General features: G+C 41.5%; 1 protein-coding gene and 1 long non-coding RNA gene across 6 annotated transcripts in view; one reads left to right on the plus strand and one right to left on the minus strand.

Annotated features, from left to right (window-relative positions):
- PTPRG (protein tyrosine phosphatase, receptor type G) overlaps positions 1 to 25,348 on the minus strand; it is a 772,648-nt gene that overhangs the window by 143,424 nt on the left and 603,876 nt on the right. For all 4 annotated transcript variants that reach the window (XM_018066932.1, XM_018066935.1, XM_018066931.1 and 1 more), the window contains exon 7: positions 12,395 to 12,552. In XM_018066932.1, the coding sequence (XP_017922421.1) occupies positions 12,395 to 12,552 (158 nt within the window). The remainder of the gene's footprint in view (positions 1 to 12,394; positions 12,553 to 25,348) is intronic.
- LOC106503445 lies at positions 2 to 24,633 on the plus strand. 2 transcript variants are annotated; one of them, XR_001297129.2, is made up of 4 exons: positions 2 to 356; positions 14,239 to 14,357; positions 14,697 to 14,809; positions 20,489 to 24,633. It is a non-coding gene; the product is annotated as an uncharacterized LOC106503445 (long non-coding RNA). The 2 variants fall into 2 exon arrangements; XR_001297128.2 differs by lacking the exon at positions 14,697 to 14,809.

Consider the following 25,348-nt stretch of genomic DNA (forward strand, 5'->3'; position numbering starts at 1 on the left):
CATAGAACCAGAGAAAAGGAGAAAAAAGAAATTTGGTTAGAAGGCTACATGGTCCAAACCCAGGAGGGGTGATGAGAACAAAAGGTGCTGGGAGGTGCCCGAAGTTGAGTGGGACAGACTCAGCCAGACACAGGCTGCCGGCTGGAATCACTGCCAGTGGGCTTATCCAGCTGCGGATTCTTTTCTGTCAACTGAAAAGGAAAACACTTCATTGGAAGGTGCTTAGGACTCTTGCAGCTCGTGTCTCAGACAAGAGGCCGGGTCTTTCTGCAGCAAGCCCCCAGCCATCCCTACCCCAACGCCTGGCAAGAATTTCCATGTTACAGGAAGCAGCACAGAGTTACATAGTGAAACTGGTAAGTTTGAGACTCAGACTTCCTGGGTGGGAATTCTAGCTCCATGGCTCAACCACTCTGTGACCCTGAGAAAGTTGTTTAACTTCTCTTGAGCTTCAAATCTTCCTTGGTAAAATGGTGAGAATTACTGCAACATCGACCGGATAGGGTTTGGGTCAGCAGTAAATGAGATTATCCATGCGTGGTCATTAAAACAGTTCCAAGAACAGAAGAACTTTAGAAATATTCGCAATTTATCAAAAATTCTTACTAAGTACCTTCTTATATACTAGGGATACAGTTCAGCAGTTACTAAGTTACAAAGTTGACAAGCCCATGATGTACAGGTTAAACTACTGAAGTTCAACATTTATCAGATGGGTAATCATAGGCAAATTATTCAAGCTTTCTGTAACACAGGTTTCCTCATCTATAAAATGGATACAATACTAGTACTGCCTTTCTTAAGGTTGTTAAAAAGATTAAAATCTATGAAGCAGCCAGTAAGCCCGTAGTAAAGATTAGGTGTCATTATTATTAATATTACTAGGAAACATTTTCCGCAAGACTGCTGTCTATACTTTCAGGGGAAATCAAAGAAAAATTCAGGACTCCAGGATCCTATTTATACTATCAAAAAGGATTCTTTATGGCCCTCAACATTCTGCATAGCATAAAAAAGGTCGTATGGAATCTATAAAAATAGTACAGATGAACCTATTTGGAAAGCAGAAATAGAGACACAGGTAGAGAACACATGTATGTACAGCCATGGGTAGAGGGTGGCAGTGGGATGAACTGGGAAATTGGGAGACATATATATACTACTATGTATAAAACAGGTAACTAACGAGCATCTCCACAGGGAACTGTACTCAGTGCTCTGTGGTGACCTAAGTGGAGAGGATTACAAGGGAAAATAGAAAGCCACTTCCCAAGATGAGATGGAGTGGCTTCCCTAAACTTAACAGGACCAGGAGGTGGTTAAGCCAATGGATAATAAGAGAATTAGGACCGGGATTTCTGGATGGAGATCTTGAAGCCTGGAACAAACCCCAGTGTTTCTCTAACAGCCTCACAGAATGACAGAAAATGACTGGCTTACAGTCTGAAACTCCTCTGTTTGCATGAAAAGGCACTGAATTTACACCGTCAAGAAAAATCATTTAAGTATACAGATTCACTCATCATTCCACCTCCTCTCCCAATTCTCCTGCACATGGAAAGTGATAATAAACCATGAAACCTTTTCTGCTTTTTCCTCAAGGGAATAGAAGCAGGGTGGTCTTTCACGCAAAAGTAGCCTGTTATTCCCCTTTTATTCTAGTTCTCTACAATTCATAGAACTTCTAACAACTCACGTGGTTGCTATTTAGAATTTGTCTTTCTTCCATTCTTCCTTGTGATAGTCCCTGTTTATGTATCATGAAGGGACAAAGGCCATCAAAGCAGAATAATTAAGAAAGCTGGACTGTTTACTCTGTCCACAGGTGACCTATTCAGATGAAAATAATTGGAGGTGCTGAAAGGGAAAAATCAGCTCAACCTAGCAAGGTGCACACACTTGGTAGAGACTACCAAGATCAGAACTGCAAGCGTCTCAAAGTGAGAGGAGCTTTCAGGATTTTCTCAGAGAAAATAACTCCTAAAAATTACATGAAAGGAATTAATAAAGACCTTCTGGAGGCAGTCAAGGGAAAGACCAACCAACATGATGAAAGGGAAGGCGCACAATCCCGTGCGGAAAGGTTAAAGGAAGAGGAATTGTTTCGCCTGAAGAAAAGGCGAGTAAGGAGTAATTTGATTAAAGGCCTTGTATGTGAAAGATGATGACCAGCCCTTATCCACGTCCAGAGAAGGCCAAATAAGAGAAAATTGGTTTGCATTAAAGCCTTAAGAGACGTGAGTTGAATACAGGAAGGAATTCCTTAACTTCAGGGTGATTTTTTTTTTTTTTAAAGAAGAGTGGGCTGTCATACACAGCAAGTTAGACCAGAAATTTTTTAGAAGGGACAGCCATCTGTCATCAAGTACTTTCATCTCTGGGATGCCAGGAAAGGATGGCCTGGGAGACCCTCAGCAATGTGACTCTAAGGTTTGTTTATTCTCTCGAATACTTGCTTCTTTCACAGCTCTCTTTTAGTACTCCTGAAAAGTTTATTTCTGATGCCTCAGGAAAGAATTAGTCATATAACTGTAAAAAGAGGCAGGTTCTGATTTCAACACAGCAGTGATTTTGCTCAAATTGCTCTTACAGTTTAATGACATGCAATGGCTTAAAAGCTCAGCCACATCCTTGTCATTAACTCAACTTGCCTGAAGATTTCAAAGGAAGGATGTGATGGTTCTGAGAGTGAACTGATGACCTGGGTGATATTATATTGTCACCTGGATCATAGCTTCTCTTGACAGTCGCATAGAAGAGGAAAAATGGAGGACAAGCTTAGCAGGCTCATCAAATGTCCTTTGGTATTGGCAGCGTTTACTAAAACCCTGTCACTCCTCTCAGCTGGATAAAAACTGTCAGTGGCCTCCCCTGCTGGTGACGGGCATGCTTGGCCATTGAGTGGAAGCGTCCATGGTCTCCAGACTGGCAAGGGGAACCTATAATTTTCACTTGGGCAGGAGGTCAGCGGTCATCTGAACCAGACAACTTCCGCAGCTCATCACACAGCTGCTGCGTGTTGTCCCTCAGTCCTTATCCTTGCCTTGAAACCCACAGTTGCTAAAGATAACCCTGGCTACCACCAGGACCCTGACTTTGCTGGATTCCATGGGACGCCATTCACAGGGCAGGCGATGATAGGAAGGTGCCTCAAAGAGTTGGGCAACAAGGCAGCCCTATGTAAAGCGCCAGACATAGAACAAACGGCAAAGCTGCGTCTCTCCAGCCTCTGACTGGTCCACACATTTGGTGTGTAAACTGTTCAGTTCTTCTAGATCTAGTTAACTACATTCTTCTAGATCTAGCTAACACAGGGATCCTTCTAAAAGGTACACAAGATCCTTCTCAAATGTACCTTGGTCCAACACCTTTAGACAGGTATTATCGGTAAGCATTTTCCTGCCTGGAATAATTGCTGACACAGAAAAGGTACTCAGTAAATATTACTGTCATTCGTGCACGCCATCAGTGCATTAAGTTGTGTCTGGCTCTTCTGCGACACCACGGGCTGTAGCTCACCAGGATCCTCTGTGCATAGGATTCTTCAGGCAAGAATACTGGAGTGGGTTGCCATTTCCTCCTTCAGGGGATCTTCACAACCCAGGGATCAAACCCAAGTCCTCTGCTCTCCTCCACTGGCAGGTGGATTCTTTACCCCTGCGCCACCTTGTCATTACTATTATTATTTTGTGAAGAATGTAGTAACTATTATTGTGTGCTACGCTTACAACAACCACAAGAAGTTCTTGGCAGCTTCTTTTTCCTTTTCTTTCTTATAGTATATATAGACATATATATCAACAATGTACGGTATACATATATATAGTAAATACATACGTAGTTACGTGTATAATGTCATTATAATGTGTCTCTGTATATGTATCATGAATATTTGCATCTTATCAAACTTATTATGTGCCAGGTACCTTTGTCAAGCACTTCATAAACACTGTTTTGCCAACTTAGTCTTGGCTCAAAATAACACCATTACAGTGACATTATTCATAATATTATTATGATATCACTAACACTAGAAACTAATACTTACTGAGTGTTGATTAGGCACAAGTGCTAAGAATGTTATCTGCTTTCTCCTACTTAATCCTCATGTAATCCAGTACTGTTGGCAGTATTATTGTTTTTTATTGCTTTGTATTATATTGTTTTGACTGAGCAGGAACTTGGGCTTAGAGACATTAAGTCACTTGCTCAGAATCACACAGAAACTGAGAGGTGAAGTGAGGATTAGAAGCCTGGGTCTATGTGACTCTGGTTTTCACACTTTCACTCACTTTGTGCCACACGCGTAACAGGGCTTCAGTATTATTCACTGAAAGAGCAATACTGTAGTGGACAAACGGAATTTGATGTTAGTACAGACAACCCTAAACCATTCCTTTTAGCTGCCCTCCAAAGACCCTACCATGCAGCGCACCCACTACTGCCATTTCACTACTGGCAATATACATCTATTCACATTTTTCTGCACTCTGCAAAGACAGAGCCTACAACCCAACACAGGAAGAATCAGGAACTATGAACAAGACAGGAGGTGCAAAGCGAAAAGAGAATTCACCTCACAGAGCCTGTACTTTTCTTTCCCTTATTCTTTTCCAGAGGCACGTAATAAACACACTTGGATTTACCTTGAATATAATTAACAAACTCTTTATCATTTAGGGAAAATAAATGAAAGTTTTTATTTCTGTAATATTAAATTGACTTTTTAACTTTTGAAGTGAACATGTAAAACATTTCCTTCTTTTATCCCTGCTTGGGGAGTTGTAATTGCATTTTAACTGGTGCTGTTTCAAGAACAATTTTAACCTTGAATTGCAAATGTGCTGGCTGGAAGTGTATATAAATCAATTCAACTTAAGTTTTTATTGTAAAAATATTACAGAGAATAATTAGTTTTTAATCTGTCAGTTTGAGTCAAAGGAAATTTGAAAACTATTCATACTGTTTCTAAGATCTGGTCCATAAGATGTGGGAGAGGAGTGTCATGGTTGAAGGGGGCAAATGAGAGAAAATCAAAAGTAATGTAATTACTGACCACGGAAAGGCTGATGTGCATGATATTTTATAGGCTGTATATAGAATGGCAATTAGACAAAGCCAGACGACTCTGGCTTTGTCTAATAATAATTATTCTTCTTATTATAAGAAGAATAATAAACTCCAGGGTAAACATTGTGATCTATAATGTTGCACCTAAGGTCATGGGGACGTGAGTTTTGTCATACATTTAAGAGGTATGTATGGCTTGGCTGCCGCATGAGTAAACAAGATAATAATGAGGGAATATGAAATTCCCAGTAGCCTGGAGCATTCACAGTTTTACTTATTGAACCATGGCTATAAAACTAAAATCTGATAATGTTCCATGTCTGCAGGCTGTGCTCTCTCCCTGCAGCTATGGCCAGTTTTGGGTGAAGGTGATTATAGAAAGGCCTTCTACAGAAAGATTTAACCATAATTTAACAATGAAACCTACCTGTTATGGGCTAAAGTAGCATCTTCACTCACTATTAAAGAAAAGTCTTTATTCAAATCATTGCACGTTGTGTAGTGTTGGACAGAAACTTTTTGAATTACGTGATTCATCAGTTGTTACGGCCTTGAGATAAATATGAGAGGCCCAACCATCAGCAGTCACACATGGCCATTCCGCTGGAAATGTGGCTAGTCCTACACATTAAAATGATAGTATTTTGGATACATGAGGTTAAATAAAACATATTATTAAACTTAATTTCACCTGTTTATCTTTAAATATTTTAGTGTGGCTATCAGAAAATTTAAAATGATATATGTGGCTTGTTTGTTGCTGCTGGACAGTGCTGTCTGAGTGGTTTCAGCAATTTTAAAAAAAAGGCAACAAGGCAACCCACCTAATATCTCCAAGTACTTCCTCTGGTGCCAGGCACTAGTCTTGAGCATATCCTACATGCCCTCCATCAATGAATGTCTATAATGACTCCATAAAGTAGGTATTATTATTATTTCCATTTTACAGATGAAAGTTGAGGCAGAGTTAGTAGGGTAATTGATTAACTTGGATGAAGAATATAGCCAAAAAGGCAACAGTTTGGCTGCATATGGAACATGGTCTTAGTTCAAAAGAGTTGCTCTACTCTTTATGACAGGGACAATATTGGTTGCAATTTTAAAAAAGGTAATCATGTAACATTAAAATAAAAAAAAAAAAAAAATTTAAAAAAATAAAAATAAAAAAATAAAAAGTCATGTCACTTAAAGACCCTACATACACACTATTAAAACTAATACACGAATTCAGCAAAGTATAAGGATACAAGATTAATATTCAGAAATCTGTTGTATTTGTTTACACTAACAGTGAAATGCCAGAAAGTTAAAAAAAAATCCATTTTAAAACTGCATCAGAAAACAAAATATCTAGGAATAAACCTAATCGTTAGGTGAAAGACCTATATGCTGAGAACTATAAGACACAGAAAAGGGAAACTGAAGACCCAAAGAAACAGAAAGATATCCCTTGCTTATGGACTGGAAGAAGTAATGTTTAAATGGCCAGATTACCCAGAGCAATCTATAGATTTAACATGATCCCTATCAAATAACCCATGACATTTTCCACAGAACTAGAACAAATATTCCTAAAGTTTATATGGAACTACCTAAGACCCTATATTGTTAAAATGATCCTGGAGGGGTGGGGGTAAGAAATCAAAGCTGGAAGCATTACTCTCCCAGACTTAAGACAATATTACAAAGCTACAATAATCAAAACAGCATGCTATTGTGATAAAAACAGATGTATGGATCAACAGAACAGATGAGAGAGCCCCAAAGTAAACCCGTATGTCAATGGTCAATTAATCTACAACAAAGGAAGCAGAAATAAATAAAGGGGAAAAGAAAATCTCTTCAGCAACTAGTGCTGGGAAAAGCTGAACAGCTGCACGCAAATCAGTGAAGTTAAGACACACCCTCACACAATGCCCAAAAATAAACTCAAAAGGCTTAAAGACTTAAATATAAGACATAACACCATAAAATTCCTGGAAGAGAAAATAGGCAAAACATTTTTGGACATTAATTGTAGCAATGTTTTCTTAGGTCACTTTCCCAAAGCAAAATAAATAAAAGCAAAAGTGAACAAATGGAATCTAATTAAACTTAAAAGCTTTTGCATAGCAAAGGAAACCATCAACGAGGCAAAAGCACAACCTATGAAATGGGAGAAAATATTTGGAAACAATGTGCCTGACAAAGGGTTAATTTCCAAAATATACAACTCAACATCAAAAAAACAAATGACCCAATCAAAAAATGAGTGGAAGACCTAAACAGACATTTCTCCAATGAAGACTTGAAAGATGCTCAATATTGTTACTTATTATAGACATGCAAATTTAAACTACAATGAAGTATCACCTCACACTGCTAGGAACAGCTATTATCAAAATGTCTACAAATAATAAATGCTGAAGAGGGTGTGGAGAAAAGGGAACCTTCTTACACTATTGGTGGGAGTGTAAATTGGTACAGCCACTGTGGAAAATAGCATGGAGGTTCCTCAAAACACTAAAACTAGAGCTACTATATGATCTAGCATTCCCACTCTTGGGAATATATCTGGAAAAGACAAAAACGAATTTGAAAAGACACATGCACCCCATGCTCATAGTAACACTATTTACAATAGCCAAGTCATGGAAGCAACCCAAATGCCCATTAATAGATGACCAGTTTAAGCTGCACCCCCCTTCACATACACACAATGGAGTATTACTCAGCCATATAAAAGAATGAAATATTGCCATTTGCAATAGATGGACCTAGAGAATATCATGCTAAACGAAGTAAGTCACAAACATTAGATGATATGACATATATGGAATATAAGAAATAATACAAATGAATATATATACAAAGCAGAAATAGACTTATAGACATAGACAACAAACTTATGGTTACCAAAGAGAAAAGTGGCATAGAAGGATAAATTAGAGTATAGGATTAACAAACTACTGTACATAACCAGGCACATAACAGGATTTACTATGTAACATAGAGAACAATACTGGACCTCTTGTAAAAACCTATAATGGAAAATAATCTGAAATATATATATATATATATATGTATATATATAAATGAAGCACTTTGCTGTACATCTGAAACTAGCACAATATTGTAAATCAACTATGAACTCCAATGAAAAATCAACTAACTTCAATTTTTTAGAAGTCATGCAAATAAACAAATAAACTAGTCTTTTTGATAGAACCTCCAGGAAGCGCTTCAACAAAACTGATGCTCGGAGAGATTATATGCAGTGCCATATTTCAAACTATAGAAGCCAACAGCCTTGGAAAGTGAAGGCTGGGATAGTCAAAGTATCACCATCTGACAGCCACTGTTGGAGAATAAAACATATCCTAGACAGCAGACTAAAAATCGTCATGTTCCCTGACTGATCATGAATACGAGGCAGGGACCCATCTCAATGTGCTAGTCCCTGTTCCTCTGGCCTCCTACACCAGACTGAGGGTACTGCCGTTTTGTTTGGGTGACAAAATCATGGTTGGATTTTTGCCTGATATTTACAGTCGACCTGAGTGGAGCCACAAAGCCATGCTGACTGCTGATCAACCAAACCAACCAATGTGATTCCATTACCTACACCACATTCAAATCTAGATTATCACAGAAGCCAGTGTTAGAGCTCACTGGCTACAGGGTTGGTTTGAATGCCCAAGGAAACCCACAAAAGAGGCTCATATTTACTCAGAAAGATATCCACATCGTACAAGTCAACAAGAAGTGCTCAGCATTCTATTTTAGCCTGAACCTGCTCTCCTTTTCACTGCTGACAGGTCCCCACCCTGTAGAAGAGAAGAGCCTTTGGAGAAAAGGAAGGATGAATGACTAGGAAAGCTTTTTTTTTCCCCCCCTGACAGCAGCAGACAAGGAATTCTGTCTACTTGTCTTCTCTGAATTGGCCATTTGCCTTTCTGAAATGAACATTCTGTGCTAACTACAGAAAGAATGTTGGCAGGCTCAAGGTGGGAAGGGCTGAAACGATAATACTTGGATGGCTAACCCTTTCCTGTCTGAGGACTGACACGGCGGTGACCTCCACTCAGCTCTCCAGCAAGGAACCAGTGCGGCCACATGAAAATGAGTTGCTTCCTCCCTGGGGAAACAGGAAAGGATATATGAAGCTGTGCCTGATGCAAGTGAAGCAGATCTAAAGGCGGCTCAGAGGCAAGAAACTGGGGAGCCAGTATGACTACTTTATTTCATCACTATTCTCTCGAAACAATAGTACCTACAGGGAGGCCATATACTGAAAAATCTCAGGGGAAAAAAAACCTCTTTCATTATTTCTCTTTGAGAGTATGAGTAGCAGAGCAGAAGCATAAAAAGATGTTAACAAAGCACTTTTTAAGATACCCAGCTCCCAAATGTCAAAATGCTTCTTATTGACAAATGCTTGACAAGACATCCAAGCCTAAAACTCTGTCTTTTGTTTAAGAGTCACCAAACTGCAATAAAACCCAGTATGTGTGAAAGGTCTATTTCACCTCAGCCAAACAATTACCCCTCTATGCCTCCCTCTCACACGGCACTCTCCAAAAAAAAAAACAAAACAAAAAAAGCCAAACTTGAATTTTCTAACCTCATTATCTCAAGCCTTTATATCTTTGAAGACAAAAGCATTTATCTTAATCGACAAAAAGGGTCCCTTTTCAAAGCTCTGGCCCCCGCCCCGAACCTTGAGGATATAAATATTTGGACTGCAGTTTTCTTACATTTTAATAAAATAATGCTGGCCTCACCATGAGGAAGAAAATTTGTTTTATATTTCATTATCTCCTTAAAGCCAGCAGATCCTGTTCAGCACCCAAACTGCTAGTCCTTCTTTTTTCATGACAATGGAATTAAAAGGAAAAAAAGAAAAATCTGAAAGTAAAATGTCTGCCAACTGTAGTAAGGCCAAATTAACCTGTTTCCCCTGGTCACACAGCACCTACTGCTTCTAGTAGGGTCTCTCTCCTTCACATAGGTCCTTCTAGATAATCTGCTCCCTTCCACCTCCTCCCTGCCCAGAATGGCAACAAACACTGATGTCTCAAGACACAACCAGCACCTCTGATGATTTATGAAGAAATGGACACAATACCAAGGCCATTCAACTTGCTGTTGGCCAACTTCTACTCAGATCTATCTTCCCAAATACTTGACACAAGACCCAGACCACTAACAGCTGGCAGCTGGGTGGTGCTGCAGAAGACTCCTCAGAGTTGCTTAGACGGCAGGAAAACAAACCAGCCAATCCTAAAGGAAACCAACCCTGAATGTTCACTGAAAGGGCTGATGCTGAAGCTGAAGCTCCAATACTTCAGCAGTTGATGTGAACAGTCAACTCGAAAAAGACCCTGATGCTGACAAAGACTGAGGGGAGAAGGAGGAGGGGGCAACAGAGGATAAGATGATTGGATGGCATCACCAACTCAATGGACATGAGTTTAAGCAAACTCTGGAAGACTGTGAAGGACAGGGAAGCCTGGTGTGTTGCTGTTCATGGGGTTGCAAAGAGCTGGACACAACTTAGCAAATGAACAACAAACAATATTGGGCTCCAATCCCCTCCAAAGAAAACCATACTCAAACTGGGAGAGAGAGATGGCACCAGAGTTTCGCAAAAGGACAGAATCACAAAGCTGTGGCAGAAACTCTTAAGATGTAAGAGCTGGCCCCTAAAAGAGAGTAAAACTCTTGTGCCTCACTTGCTAGAAATAGTCCTGGTCATGATGTCTTCATCTCAGGATGTCCCTACTCTGGTTTCCTTCAAATATTCCCTCTACTCAAGTGAGTTACTGTTTCTGATACCCCAAACAGCTCTGACCAGGACACCATCCAATTCTATTTCTCCCACTCCCTTTTCTGTACTCTCTGCCCTTGTTATGAAAATCTCTGGGCATGAAATTCCCATGCCAGCCAGGTTCTTAATCTTGTTGCCTGTGTCTTCTTCTGTTATATTAATTTATCATGTAATTTGAAAACATCCCCCTTCATCTACATTAGCTTCAACCCGAGCTGACCAACTTTAAGGATGCATTTGTATGGATGTCTCTGATATTAATGTTCCATTTTTCAAACAGTCCTGAGTCAACGGCTCAAATCCACGCATGGTCTTACAAATCCTACCAATCGTTCTTGGTCCTATTTTATGAAATCATGGAGTAGAAATCTACTCTTCTTTTACTGCAATACACATTGCTGCTGCTGCTGCTAAGTCACTTCAGTCGTGTCGGACTCTGTGCGACCCCATAGATGGCAGCCCACCAGGCTCCCTCGTCCCTGGGATTCTCCAGGCAAGAACATTGGAATGGGTTGCCATACACATTGCATTTTTCATCAAAAACAATATTTCCCCTCTCTTTCCCCCTTCCATCTATTAATCTTCATGGGGTGAGGTGATGTCAAGACCTCTCACCCTCTGGTGGCTCCTCTTTCTCTGATATTTCCCCCCAATCTCATCCCCATTTCACCAAATTCCTACCCACAGTTAAGAGTTCAGCCTTAGCCCACCAGACTATGACATCTGCCAGGTCACACTCAAGAGAGACACAGTTCAATGTAGGGGTTGCCAACACGGGTTTGCAATTAGACAAACTCAAGCTTGTTTTTCTGGCTGCAACCTTCATTGACCATGAACCCCTGAGCATGTTATCCAACCTCTCCATGTTTTCCTTATCTGTACACCTGTGTGCAATATACCTAACCCTCAATGTTGTTTTGCAATGAAATTGATTGCATGTAAAATGCCTATCACACAGAAAGAGCTCCATTGGTGGCATTTTTTTCTTTCATTTCTTCATGTATACCAATTTCTCTTTTCTGAACATTGGGGAGGTTTAGTAGCTCACAGCATGACCTTGGGGTCAGACATCCTGGCCTCACAGCTGGCTGTGTGACCTTGGCAGATCACTTCACTTCTGTTGTGTCTCTTCTGTAAAATGAAGGTACGAACAGCACCTACCTCCTAAGACTGCTCATGAAGACTAAATGAGTTAACGCATATAAAGAGCTCAACAGTTCCTGGCATAAGGTCTCATCATCACAGAGGGTGGCTTTTATCTGCTCAAGACTGAATACTTACAAGATATCTGCTTTCATGCCTGCTATTCTCTTCAGCCAAGTTCATTTGTGGCTGAGCAAGCATGTCTTATATTTTACAATTCTCGGGTGCAAAAATATGTAAAGAATCAGTGAGAAGCAAAGGATACCAAAAAACAAAATCCTGGTTATCCTGGTTATACTCTAGCAACGTCATCAGGTTAAGTCAACACAAAACAAGTTAAGTATGGAAGCCCTCTGGGGGCTCAATAGCTACCTGGTGGTAAGAGATGGGAACGGGCCTCCGGAACACTATCCACTCCACAATCTCGCTACACGGTGGGGTCGTCAGAGAACCTGTGTACCTGTAATAGCTCCCCAGGGATGCAGGCAGGAGGTCCCGGAGGATGAAAGGATCCAGAAAGGTCTCTTTCTCTGTTTGGGGGAAGAGGGAAAAGAAAAGCACAGTGGTTAAGTCCTGCTACACAGCAGACACACAGTCAAAACCCTCGGCATCGTGTGCCACGTCACGAGTCTTGTGCTTGTTTACATCCTGAGAAGCATTAGCATTTGGTGGTGGGAGAGCCATGGAAAATAAAGCAGCATCCCCCAGGGTGTGTTCTGAGACTTCGCACAGCGCTGTGTTTCATGAAAAACAGCTTCCATGGTGAACAGCACCGGGCAACATGCAACCCTCTCTCTTTCCCCAGGAAACAGACAAAACATTAGCACAGCCGTGCCATTGAGCCCAGCAGAAAAGAAACAGACGTGGTTTTGTTTACCTCATTCCTTTCCAACTTTTTTTAAGCTTTCATAAATTTTAATTAATCCACTGTATTTTAAATATTATTTCAATATTTAATCACAGTTAAAATTATTAATGAGATAGTTTATATTTTTTTAACTAAGTCTTTCTATTTAACTTTTTATTTTACATTGGGGGGTGCAGCTGATTAACAGTGTTGTGAGTTTCAGGTGAATAGCAAAGGGGCTCAGCCATACGTACACATGTATCCTTTCTCCCCAAAACGCCCTTCCCATCCAGGCTGCCACATAACACTGAGCAGAGTTCCCTGTGCTATACAGTAGGTCCTTGTTGGTTACCCATTTTAAATATAGCAGAGTTGTGCTAAGTCCATTTTTAATGTCTGTTTTAATTTTTTAATTATTTATTGAAATATAGTTGATTTACAATGTTGTGTTAGTTGCAGGGGTGCAGCAAAGTGATCCAGTTATACCCACCCTTGTTGCATCATAGACCCCTTTTCCATCTATTACTTATGAACAATAATCAGGTGAACAAACTCTAGGACACCCATGAGATGAAGCAGGAAAAGGAAACTACGGCAACAATAAACTGCAACTCCAAAGTTGGTAATAGTTTCAGTATGGCTTCATCCAAGGCTTACTCAAATCAAAGCGAAGTCAAACCAAGGTACGGCCCTGAATTTATAAAATGATGGCCCAGAAAATAGGCTTCTTCTTTTTACAGAAGTGGAGGAGTGTTCTCTTAGGTAGTGGAAATGCCATTTAAGTTGAGACCCAGCACTGATATTGCACAATAACTCTACGAGGAAAACAAGCGAGAGAAGAGCTCAGTTCCTGTGTTGCAGAGCTGGGATATGAGCCCAGGCACCTTGACACCAGAGCTTGCACAATTCTGCTTCAGCTAAAGAAGCTAAAGTTAACTAGGTGAATACTGAACAGGAAAAGAAGAGCATTTTAAGCTGCGTGAACAGCATGTGCAAAGGTCCTGAGGCAGGAAGGAACAATACAAGAGATTAGGGGACTATATTATAACTCTCTCCATTAGACACAGTAGATCATCTAGCTTCTCGTAAGTCAGAGAAGGTTGTGATCTCCACCTGGCTATTCAAACGACTACTTTGGAATTCCTTTTAGGAATTCCTCAATCCTTTTAGGGCTGTACTACGGTTACTGTTGTCTAGTCACTAAATCATGTCTGACTCTTTTGTGACCCTATGGACTGTGGCCCGCCAGGATCCTCTGTCCATGGGATTTTACAGGCAAGAATACTGGACTTAGTTGCCATTTCTTCTCCAGGTGACCTTCCCACCCCAGGGATCAAACCCTCATCACCTGTGTCTCTTGCACTGGCAGGTGGATCTTTACCATTGAGCCACCTGGGAAGCCCAGTCCTGCTAACAGGTTGCCTTAGCTCCTTGATGGCCTCCTCCACAAGCGCCCCTGGACACTTCTTGGGAACTGCAAGGCTCCAGGTAACTGCATGGACACTCCTGTGACTTATAGGAACATTCTTTCCAGCCTCACACCTTCTCCCTCCTTTTCCTTTAGAACAACCGGTACACAGGTATTTGGGCAAATGTGTTATCCGTAGATTCAAGAGGTCTATGTAACTAAGGGTTAAGTCAAAAAACCAACAGAAATCAACTAATGAAAATGAAAATTTCCTTTTGGTAGAGATTTGTTGAACAAAACCTAGTATTTATTTCACTTTTACTATATACCAAGCACTCTTCTGAGTATTTACATGTTGCAGACATTTAAACTGGCTTCCCAGGTGGCGCTAGTGGTAAAGAACCTGCCTTTCAATACAGGAGACGTAAGAGATGGAGAGTTCGATTTCTGGACTGGGAAGATGCTCTGGAGGAGAGCACGGCAATCCACTTCCGTATTCTTGCCCGGAGAATCACATGGACAAAGGAGCCTGGTGGGTCCATAGGGTTGCACAGAATTGGACACGACTGAAGTGACTTAGCACAGCACACCACAGACATTTAAACAACACTTACTGTATGTGCCAGGCCCTGTTCTAAGAGTTTTGCAAAGACTGATTTATTTAATACTTAAAGACAGTCCCATGAAGCATGACATCACGGGATTATTATTACCATCTCCAGTGCTGTCATGTACACCCATGTAGCAGAGATTGGAATTCAGGCTTTCATTAGTCTTAGGCCACCACCACTCCCTTTCCCTTTAGAAACCTTTAGAGTATGTACTTTTAATATTTCCAATTTTCCAGATGTAGAACTTAAGGCACAGAGAGGTTAAATCAATAAGCCCCGGGTCACTAGTGAAGACTAAAGCACCAGCAGTTATTCATGAGGCTCAGAAACTTTGGCTGATTCTGCAGAGGTTTTCAGTTCATTTTTTAAAGGGGAAAATTAAATGTTAACTAACAAATGCATCATAGGGTGCTATAATCAAAACGACAAAAGCAATTTCTGTGGGATAAAAGGCCGGAAATAACAGAGTCACCCCTCTACCCGCTGGCAAGTCTAGGCTTTAATTTAACCCGGTTACCAGCCACCTAATGATAGGGGAAATTCTGTTAGTGTGCTTGGCCAGGACTGGCTTGGCTGGGAAGAAGGACCTTTTTGGCCTCTGCTTGCTGCTTTTGGACTTCCTGGGCTGTGCAAATAGTCAATACAAAGCCCCATGCAATACAGTGTGCACAGGGTCTGGCTTCAAAAACTGCCACCTTCATTCTTCCACAGTGTTGTAGGTAAACCTGGCATCACACCAACCTGCCTGAGGATCAAGGGCTCTAAACTGAAGGACAGGAAAATCTTCCGAGTTTTCCCCGAGGGGCCTGACCTAACATTAGGGTTGCAGTTAAGCACGCTGGATGCAGACAGGTAGTGACAGGACAATCCCTGTAAGCCCAGGGTAGCAAAGCCTTCATCCAAAGTACCCACTCTGGGAAGAGGCTGTGGCTTTAAAGAATATAGACAGATAAGTCAGAAAAACCTGCCGTGCCAATCAGAGGTGGGTGAACTTCAAAAGGGAACACTGTTTCAAGGGCATCGGGACTCTCATATGCATTCCTGTATGGGCTCTTAAATTCGGCAAGGACTGATGGGAACTGTAGGCAGGACCACTGCTACAAATACAGCAGTGTTTCTCTGTCCTAAACCAACTGAAGGGCTTCAGACACAGCTTCCAGTTTAATTCATTAAAAGAGAACCTACCCTACAGCTCAGGGAACTCAGTGCTCTGTGGTGACCTAAATGGGAAGGAAATCCAAAAAAGAGGGGATATAGGCATATACATAGACAATTCGGACTTCCCTGGAGGCTCAGACGGTAAAGCGTCTATCTACAATGTGGGAGACCGGGGTTCGATCCCTGGGTTGGGAAGATCCCCTGGAGAAGGAAATGGCCATCCACTCCAGGACTATTGCCTGGAAAATCCCACGGACAGAGGAGCCTGGTAGGCTACAGTCCATGGGGTCACAAAGAGTCGGACACGACTGAGCGACTTCACTTCACTTTAGACGATTCACTTTGCTGTACAACAAAAACTAACAAAACATTGCAAAGCACCTAAAATTTATTTATTTATTTTTTAAAAGGTGCAGTAAGATGAGTGGTGGGACAGTTAGGCCTAGTGATGGGGACAAAAAAGGGAGGGGCTTCAGTACTTATTGTTACCCCACTGTCACTACTGTTAGACCTCCCTGGGTCACTGGTTTCGGGAACCCAAGAACCCTTTCTACAAACCCCATCTTACACAGGAGCCAGGCAAGTCAGTAGCCAGAGTGCAGCCACCAAGGTGGAAGCTGAGCTGGAAACCCCAGGGACACTTTGAAAACCACCCATCTAGTCCAATTCTTTAATTTTACAGCTGGGAAAATAGGAGCCCAAAGAGGATTAATGAACCCAAGGTCAAAAACTTAAGGAGAACACAGAGGCTGGGACTGGACTCTTTCTTCAAAGATACCACTGAGAATCAGAAAGTTAAGTCTGTGAGCAGGAAATATCACCGAACGCTGAAAACTTCATCAGTACCTTCATTTCTCCATTCCTACAGAAACTGGTGAAACGAGCAGATTCTCATTCTACTGGGTTCAGATCCCAACTCTTCCACCTGTGAACTGTGTGATCTTAGTTACTAAACCTTCCCAGGCTGTTGTGAAGATTAAATAAATCAGTATGAGAATGGAGTTCAGAAAGAGCTGGGAACAGACTAAACATCTCATAAACGACAGATATGATTCTCACTCTAATTCTTACTACTTGTATTATTACTATTATTATTATTCCTGTAAACTACTAAGCCTATACTTAGCCATGTACTTCCTTGAATGTTTCTGTATGTGTTTTGGTTTTTTTTAAACAGAATTACTAGTGCCTTAAAGGCACAGCATGTCTGATATAGTCTCCATCAGTCTGAGCACTGTAGGTTACAATTTTCTTTGCCAAAGCTCTAGCATGAGCTTCAGAATCAACTAATATTCAATAGCTGTGTGACCTTAGGAAAAGCTCTTAACCTCTCTGAGCTACTTCCCTTATCTGTAAAATGGAAAAACTGAGGCTATTTACCCCTCAGGAGTGACAATTAATCAGACTAATAAACATGACGTTCTTATTAGCACAGTGGCTTGCAGCCGAGATTAGTTTGTGTTTTAAGCCAGGGACTAGCAAATGTTTCCTAGAAAGTGCCAGAGAGTAATATTTTAGGTATTGCAGGCCAAGAGGCAAAACCAAAGACGTTACATAGGTAGCTATATAACAAACACATTTCCACGACTTTATTAACAATGTTCAAAATGCTAATAACAACTGAGGATGGTTTAAAAAATATACACCTACTAATGGGAAGAATGGAATTCTTTAGGACTGGAGAGAAGGCAGGAATAAGATTTTGCTTAATTAGGGTTCACATATGAGAACAATTCTTTGCTCAGGAGCCACACAAAAACAGTGACACGGATTTGGTCCTTGGGCCACACTGTGCCCACTCCCAATTTCAAGCCAAGCACTGGAGGGTGGTGGGGGGTTGTGTTAGAAAGTCATCCTAGAGCCACAGCAAGAAGCAGGGGTGTGCCAGGCAACTTTTCAGGGGCCTCCATCATTAACGAGGATTTCTTCTATGAACATACATTACAGAATTAACTCTCAAGTTGTTTTCTTTTTCCCTTGAGTTTTCTAAGTTCAACTCGAACATTAATTATTACTGCTATTTCTGAAAATTCCATTTTCCGCTCAGTTCCACAGGAGTGCTCCACTGGCAAGATGGGGGCACTCATAATGCTTAACTGTTAGAAACAACTTTGGAAATGGTACCCAATATTTCTGGCACTGCCCAGAAAGCCCTCACAGGCCACAAGACACTTAACTGGCTGGACCCAAGATCGAGAGTTCCTGAGTATAGCCATTGGAAATAAAGAAGAATGCACTTTTCATCTAAAAATTTACACTCCCTCACTAAGACAATCTTAATAAATATATATCTTATAAATGGATGGACTGCTAGAGCCAGGCCTCTAGAATAGAAACCTAATTAGTCTACCTAATACCTACCTAGAGTCTCTCAGTCATGTCTGGCTCTTTGCAACCCGTGGACTGTAGCCCACCAGGCCCCTCTGTCCATGGGATTCTCCAGGCAAGAATACTGTCATTTCCTTCTCCAGGGAATCTTCCCCACCCAGGGATCGAACCCAGGTCTCCCAAATTGCAGGCAGATGCTTTAACCTCTGAGCCACTAGGGAAGCCCAATCTACCTAAAGGCCTGCCTAAGACAAGTTACTTTAATCTTTCTGCAACTGTTTCCTCATCTGTAAAACGGGTTTATAACAGTGACTCATCTGAAGGCTTATCTTATCAGGAGAGTATTACATGAATCAACATTAGTTAAAGTGGAGTTGCTCAGTGGACTCTTTGCGACCCCATGGACTGTAGCCTACCAGGCTCCTCTGTCCATGGGATTTTTCAGGCAATAGTACTGGAGTGGGTTGCCATTTCCTTCTCCAGGGGATCTTCCTGATCCAAGGATCGAATCCGGGTCTTCAGCATTGTAGACAGATGCATTACCATCTGAGCCACAGAATCAACATTAGCTAAGGGCGAAGGAAAGCACAGAATAAGCAGAGATAAGTACTTGTTAAAATGAATCCTATTATAAAGGGCAGTTTGACTCTAAAGCCATCCAGATCAGGACACTCTGCCTCCAACTTCTATCCTAATTAGTAATTTGAATTTGAAACATTGCTGTCCCAGACACTTAACTAGTTGAGAAAAATATTTGAAACACTCTGCTTATCCCACCATTCATTCCATTATACCATAATAAGCAGGTACTGTGCATTACTAGGTAAAAGAATTGAAAAGGAATGAATCTCATATTCCACTTTCAAGGATCCCAGTGCTGTATGCAGACAATATTATATTTTAATAATTAATTGTTCATCAAAGAAAAAGATGAGGAACAGGGATGCTAAATTCAAAGTTATTCAAATTGCAAAAATGAATAATGTATGACTTTTTTATTAAATACACACTGTATTAAGTAGTCTACATTTCACCCAACTCTGTCTTTTTCATTTTTAAGCATTTTGAACGACAATATGAATAATCAGTTAGGGGAGGTTTATTTAGAAAAAGAAATACCTTATTTGAATGCAAACGGAGTGTATCCGGAGATGATTAAATTTTTCTTATCAATTAGAAAATTTTGTATGAGGGCTTTAAAGTCATGGTCAACCATTAAATGCAGAGAAGCCCAGTTATCCTTGCAGTTTCCTTTCAACATTAAATTATATCTGGCTCAATTCTGTTCAATTTCTTATTTCTGATAGCAGTGCCAGGAGGCAATCTTTAATTAAAGAAAATTTGAAAGATTCAAACATGCATAATTGGATTAAAAATGTGATCATTAAAACATTAGATGATAATCATCTGATTGATTGCATTTTTCAGTGTGTTAATAACCTAATATTTTCAATGCTTTGGTTATATAGGAAAAAAGAAAGCCTTTATAAAATATGATGAACAATCAACACAGAGAGGAGACCTATGCACTAATCAAGGCCTACGGAATTATACTGAAAACATATGCACACACCCCAATTAACAGAGCATTGCGCTACAAAGAGTATGGACAGAATGTGATGGTGTCAATGGGAAGAAAATCCTCAAAACAAGAACTCAACCAATTTTAGGGACGTATATAAAATAGACTAAGAACAGAAAGCCCAAACTTCAATATTTAGCCCAAGGACCGGTTTCTTCAGTGTTTTCCAAAACTTTTTATAAGGAAAAGCTATTAATTTTTCCTTAAAAGCTTATAATCACTGGGGTAGGACTGGCCGCCTGCTTCATACAGGAAAAGGCAGGGAGAGAATGATACTGGGCAAAAACTGGGGATTAGGTGACACTAAATGGGAGAAGATTTATGATAGGGCTGCTGAAAACCAGTGTGTATGCAAATCACCTGGGATGCCTGTTATACTGTAGATTCTGAGCCAGTGGGCTTGGGAATGGGGAGTGAGATTCTGCATATTTAATAATGCTGACCACACTTGAGAGTCAGTTTTTATGAGGACTGTGTCAGTGGGCTCCTCTGCCTTCTGCAGTCTCATCCTCTGCTGCTTTCTGACCCTTAGGCTAAACCACACGGACCTCTGGCTACTCTATGATCATATCACCCCACGGCCTTTGCCTCTCCACTCTGCCTGGAACATTTTTTTCACTGCTCTATTCATGGCTGGGTTTGAGACCAAATTCAGCTACCAACAACTTAGTTATATTTGAATGACCCATTTCTCAATCACGTGACTCTCTCTGACTATTGTCCTGCAAATGGGGTTTTAAGCACAGACCCCTTGAGATGGAAGCCTCTGACTGAAAAACCTGAAGATGGAAATGAGCCATGTGCCTACCTGAGGAGGACATTCTGGGCAGAGAGAAAGGCCACTGCAAAGTGGTTCTGCCTGGTGTGTGGTGAAGTGAAGCAGAGGAAAAGGAAAACTGAAGAAAAGTTCAAGAGCCCAAATCTGACAATTCAAGGAGGGGGAAAAAAAAAAAATCAGTTGCTGGTTAAGGATAACCTGGAATATGGCTAAAAATTGTGAAGAGGCCAAAACACTCAACTTAAGTCAGCAGCTCTGGGTGAAGCCTGGACTAGGCACATGTGGACTGTGTGATCTGGGAGGGGCGATGGGTCAGACAAGCTGGTGGCAGAAGGGCCTGCCGAACAAAAACAAAAAATGGGAACTCATAATGGGGAGAAAGAGCCTGAGGGCCAGAACTCCAGGACTTCAGGAGCTTGGCACCTAGAAGCCCCCACGGAGGTTAGAGAGCATTACATTGTAATTAATGATGGTGGCAGAGGGATTCAAGGAACTCATTTCATGATCTAAATATAAGAAATGAAGCTTGCTCCATCTGACTGGATGGTGACTATCAGACATGCCATCTCTCATCTCTAAGGAGGATGAGAAAAAAAAAAAATAAGGAGGATAAAATGGCAAAGATGGGATAACCAAGTGGAGCTGGACCATTTTCAAGGTGTAGCTTCAGCAAGGCTTCATGACAGATGACTTTAAGGAACAAGTACCACACTGAGGTTACAACAAGGGGATCCCTGAGGAGTCACCCCAGAACCACAGAGAACTGCGGGGTTCTGAAGAGTTTCAAAGGATGCTAGTTGTATTCCATGTACAAATAAAGAAAATGAGGTCGGGAGAGGGAAAGCAACTGACCTAAGATCACACAGAGAAGTGCGAGGGAAGCTGGGTATCCTTTTCTACTACCTGATTCCATGTCTCTCGGCACCTTGCCTGCAGCGGATACAAACATGATCCGGTGAAGAAATCTCCCTGAAGACTGAAGAACTCATTTAACCTTGTGGACATAAATCTAATCCTGACGCTGCCCAGCTCAGAATCCTCCAGTGGCTTCTCATTTCATTTACAGTAAAATCCAAGCTTCACAGCCATGAGGCCCTCCAGGATCTAACTCTGCAGCCCAACTTCTCTCCACCCTCTCCCTTGTTGACCATCACCTTCTTCCTCACCTTTCTGTGATTTTTTCCTTCCTGTGTTTACTTATTTACTGTTGGTCTCTTCTCAAGAGTTGGATAATTCCACAAGAGAAAAATACCGCATCTTTTTTGGGTACCCTGTACATCCAGCAACTAAAACACTGCCCAGAACAGAGCAGATGCCCAACCACTGTGAAAAGAGAATGAAGGAACAAACACAGCAGCTGGTGTATTTTAAATAACCAATAAATCCTAGATTTCTTCATGGCCGTGTCACCATCAATCGTGAGATGAATCATTACTTCAAAAGTCATTAATAAAGGCAACAAGTTGCTAATTAATGGTCATAGCTATACAATCTGTGTAATTAGTTAACAGTAGCCTTTTTTTTTTTTTTTAAAGCAAACGAGAAACTCTATTACACCAAGACTGTGGCTCCTTACTGCATCCCCGGGGCCCAGGACAGTACCTGAGAGAAAAAGCCCACTACACAGGGCTGAAAACATTGATCAAAGCAAGTCACTAAGGAGCTCTAATTCAGAAGTAGGGATACTGTGCCCCGAGGCCAAATCCTCTCTAGAACCTGCTTTTGTGAATAAAGTTTTACTGGAGCACCGCCATGCCATTGCCTATGGCTGCTTTCTGGCTAAAACTGGGCAGGTGAGTTGTTGCAGCACACAATGGATGGCCGGCAGAACCTAAAAGATTTTGCCATCAATCCTTTTACTGAGCAAGTTTGCTGACACTTGCTCCTTTGTGAAGGGTAGGGTGTTTAGAAGGGATGGGGACAAGCAATCCTATTCAAATGTAAATGGAGCAAACTAAATGGTAACTCAGAGATGTGTGGAGCTTATTTCTGCCTCTGAAAGTCTCTGCCAGTGGGCAGAGAATTTAATACATGCCCCTTGGCCTTCACCATGGGCGTGGTCTGAGAAAACCTGAGAAGTTCCCACGATGGCATCTTACTGCAGGGTCTGAGCAAGGGCGGCTTAAGCAGGAGAGAGCTCACCTGATAATCAGACTCCTGAATTCAAGGACCTAGGGTGGCCCTCCAAGGTTAACAGCCACTTTACGCAGGTTCAAAGACATCTAACCACCTTGAGTTTAATGGCAGCTTCAGATGGCCAAATGTGATATTTTGATTTAAAGACTGATGTTGAAGTGAAGCACATGCTGACATTGAGATTTCCAAAGAGAAACTACCCAAAGAGCACAGAGTCCCATCAACAATTAGAAGGCACACGACACAGATTATACAGTTATATAGTGACAGAGACCCAGTGTTAGCAGTGAGCAGTTTCACTGCCTGCCTCTCTCCCTGACACGGTTCTGGTGGCATAACTGACACGGGTGTGTATATTCTTTTAGACACTCAGTTAATGACCTAATTCACAGAGGAGAAACCTAGGCAGAAACCCAGAGTTGAGTGATTTTGACAATAATTAGGAAGACAGTCGAGGATGGAAATGAAAACTGGTCCAGCAGAATGAATCTGAGTCTAATACTAATGGGTTCAAATCACTGTTTCACTGCCATGAGCTGGGACAAATGAGACAGCTCTATGAGGCTCAGTTTATCCATCTGTACCATGGGTTCAGAATTCATATCTCCCTGGGCTCCTGTTGAGATTAAATGACACTCTATGTTTAAAACATCCAGGTACAGCTCAGCACACAGCAAGAAGTTAACAGATAAAAGGTTCCCCTTTCTTCCTTTCAGCCTCTTTCTGGTTCCTGGTCCACTCCCCTGAGCCCTCACCTCGAAGGGACCGGCTATCCCGAATCAAATTTGTGAACATTTTCTCCCTCACTTAATTTGATTTTTGAATGACCCAACTAAGTCAAGCAACACACATTCTATTTCAATAGCCAGGTGGTGATGGGGCAGAACTCAGAGATCCACAATCATTTCCTATCACCTCATGGCCTCCATCATACCCACATCAACAAGTAACAGGGACTTCCCCGTTGGCCCAGTGGCTAAGACTCCAGACTCCCAATGCAGGGGGCCCAGCTTCCATCCCTGGTCAGGGAACTAGGTCCCACGTGCCGCAACTCAGAGTTCACCTGCTGCAACTAAATATCCTGCATGCTGCAATGAAGACTGAAGATCCCAGTGCTGCAGGTAGGACCCCGTGCAGACAAATTAAAAATAAATTAATTAAAAAACAAAAAAATACCCAAGTAACCACAGTAACTTGTCGCTAGGGGTGGGGGAGGGCAGTGAAAACCGCTGACACTGGATGCTGACCGTGTCCCAGGCACAAATATGTACAGTAAGTCACTGGCTCCGCGAGACAAACCAGGAAGTGGTGTTACTATTACCACTGTACATGGCTGAGAACATTTAAACACAAAGAGATGAAGTGATCTGTGCAGGCTGTACAACTACTCAAAAGCAGAACTGAAACTCAAACCCAGAGCATCTGCTCTTGGCCATGACATGACCTTGCCTCTACTACACCAAGGTGACGTGCACAGACTAGGGTAGCAAAGTCACCCCAGGGAGCCCCAAGCACTTGACCAAGTGCTTCTGCAGGACACGGTGGAGACATCTGAAAACTGTCCCTTTGCTCTCCACACCAGTAAAACAACCAGGAAAAGGGCATTTCTCTGGGGTCCCACAGTCCTGTTCTCATGATGACATATTGATAAAGAAGGCTGGCTAAATGAGAAGGAGCCTCCCAATTCAAATCTAACCTAAAAGGAATCACTTCTGAAGGCTTTTTCTGTCTCAATGATTGTTAACAGCGTTATTAGTGATAAAAGCCCACAGCATCCCATTTCCTGGCTTTGGCTAAGAAAAGACATGGAAGTAGCCCACATCTATGGTGGTGGTTCTGACACACCTAAGTCCAGGAAACTGTGGAAATGGCTGAAGTGGGCCTGTTTCTAGAAGATTTTGAGATCAAAGTGGGTTCAGATAAGCATCTGCCCTTCCCGGATCCGCAACAGACGTGAGCCAATTAGTCCAGAGCAGGGTGCTGGGTATTTATAGCACACTTCAGGAAAGTTCCATGTAATTAGATGCTGGAAACATAAACTTTTTCAAAGGGGAAATTTTGTCACGTGTTAAGATGTTCAAAACTATCAGTGGCCTGTAAATAACAGAGCACTGGTTTTTCCCTTCAAGAGGGAGAAAATTTGAATGATTTCTTTCTGGAAGGTTAACATTAAAACAGAACCCCCTTTAATTCCACTGAAATGTATTTGGATGATGTAGCAATTTGGGCAAAATCTAAACTGAAGCCCATGTCTGTAGAGTGTATCAAATGGTAAGTAATGCACATACCACTGCCATGAAGCAACACTATTAGTAGACCCAGAATAGCTCCCATTTAGACAAGGCAGGGTTGACACATTTTTTCTGTAAAGAACCAGCGAGTAAGTAAATATTTAACACTCTGCAGGCCAAAGAGTCTCTCTGTTACAAAACTCTGCCATTATAGCGTAAAAACAGTCAGGAAAGTGTTACTTCTCAG

The sequence above is a fragment of the Capra hircus genome, chromosome 22 (assembly GCF_001704415.2).
Source record: "Capra hircus breed San Clemente chromosome 22, ASM170441v1, whole genome shotgun sequence".
NCBI classification, from domain to species: Eukaryota; Metazoa; Chordata; class Mammalia; order Artiodactyla; family Bovidae; genus Capra; species Capra hircus.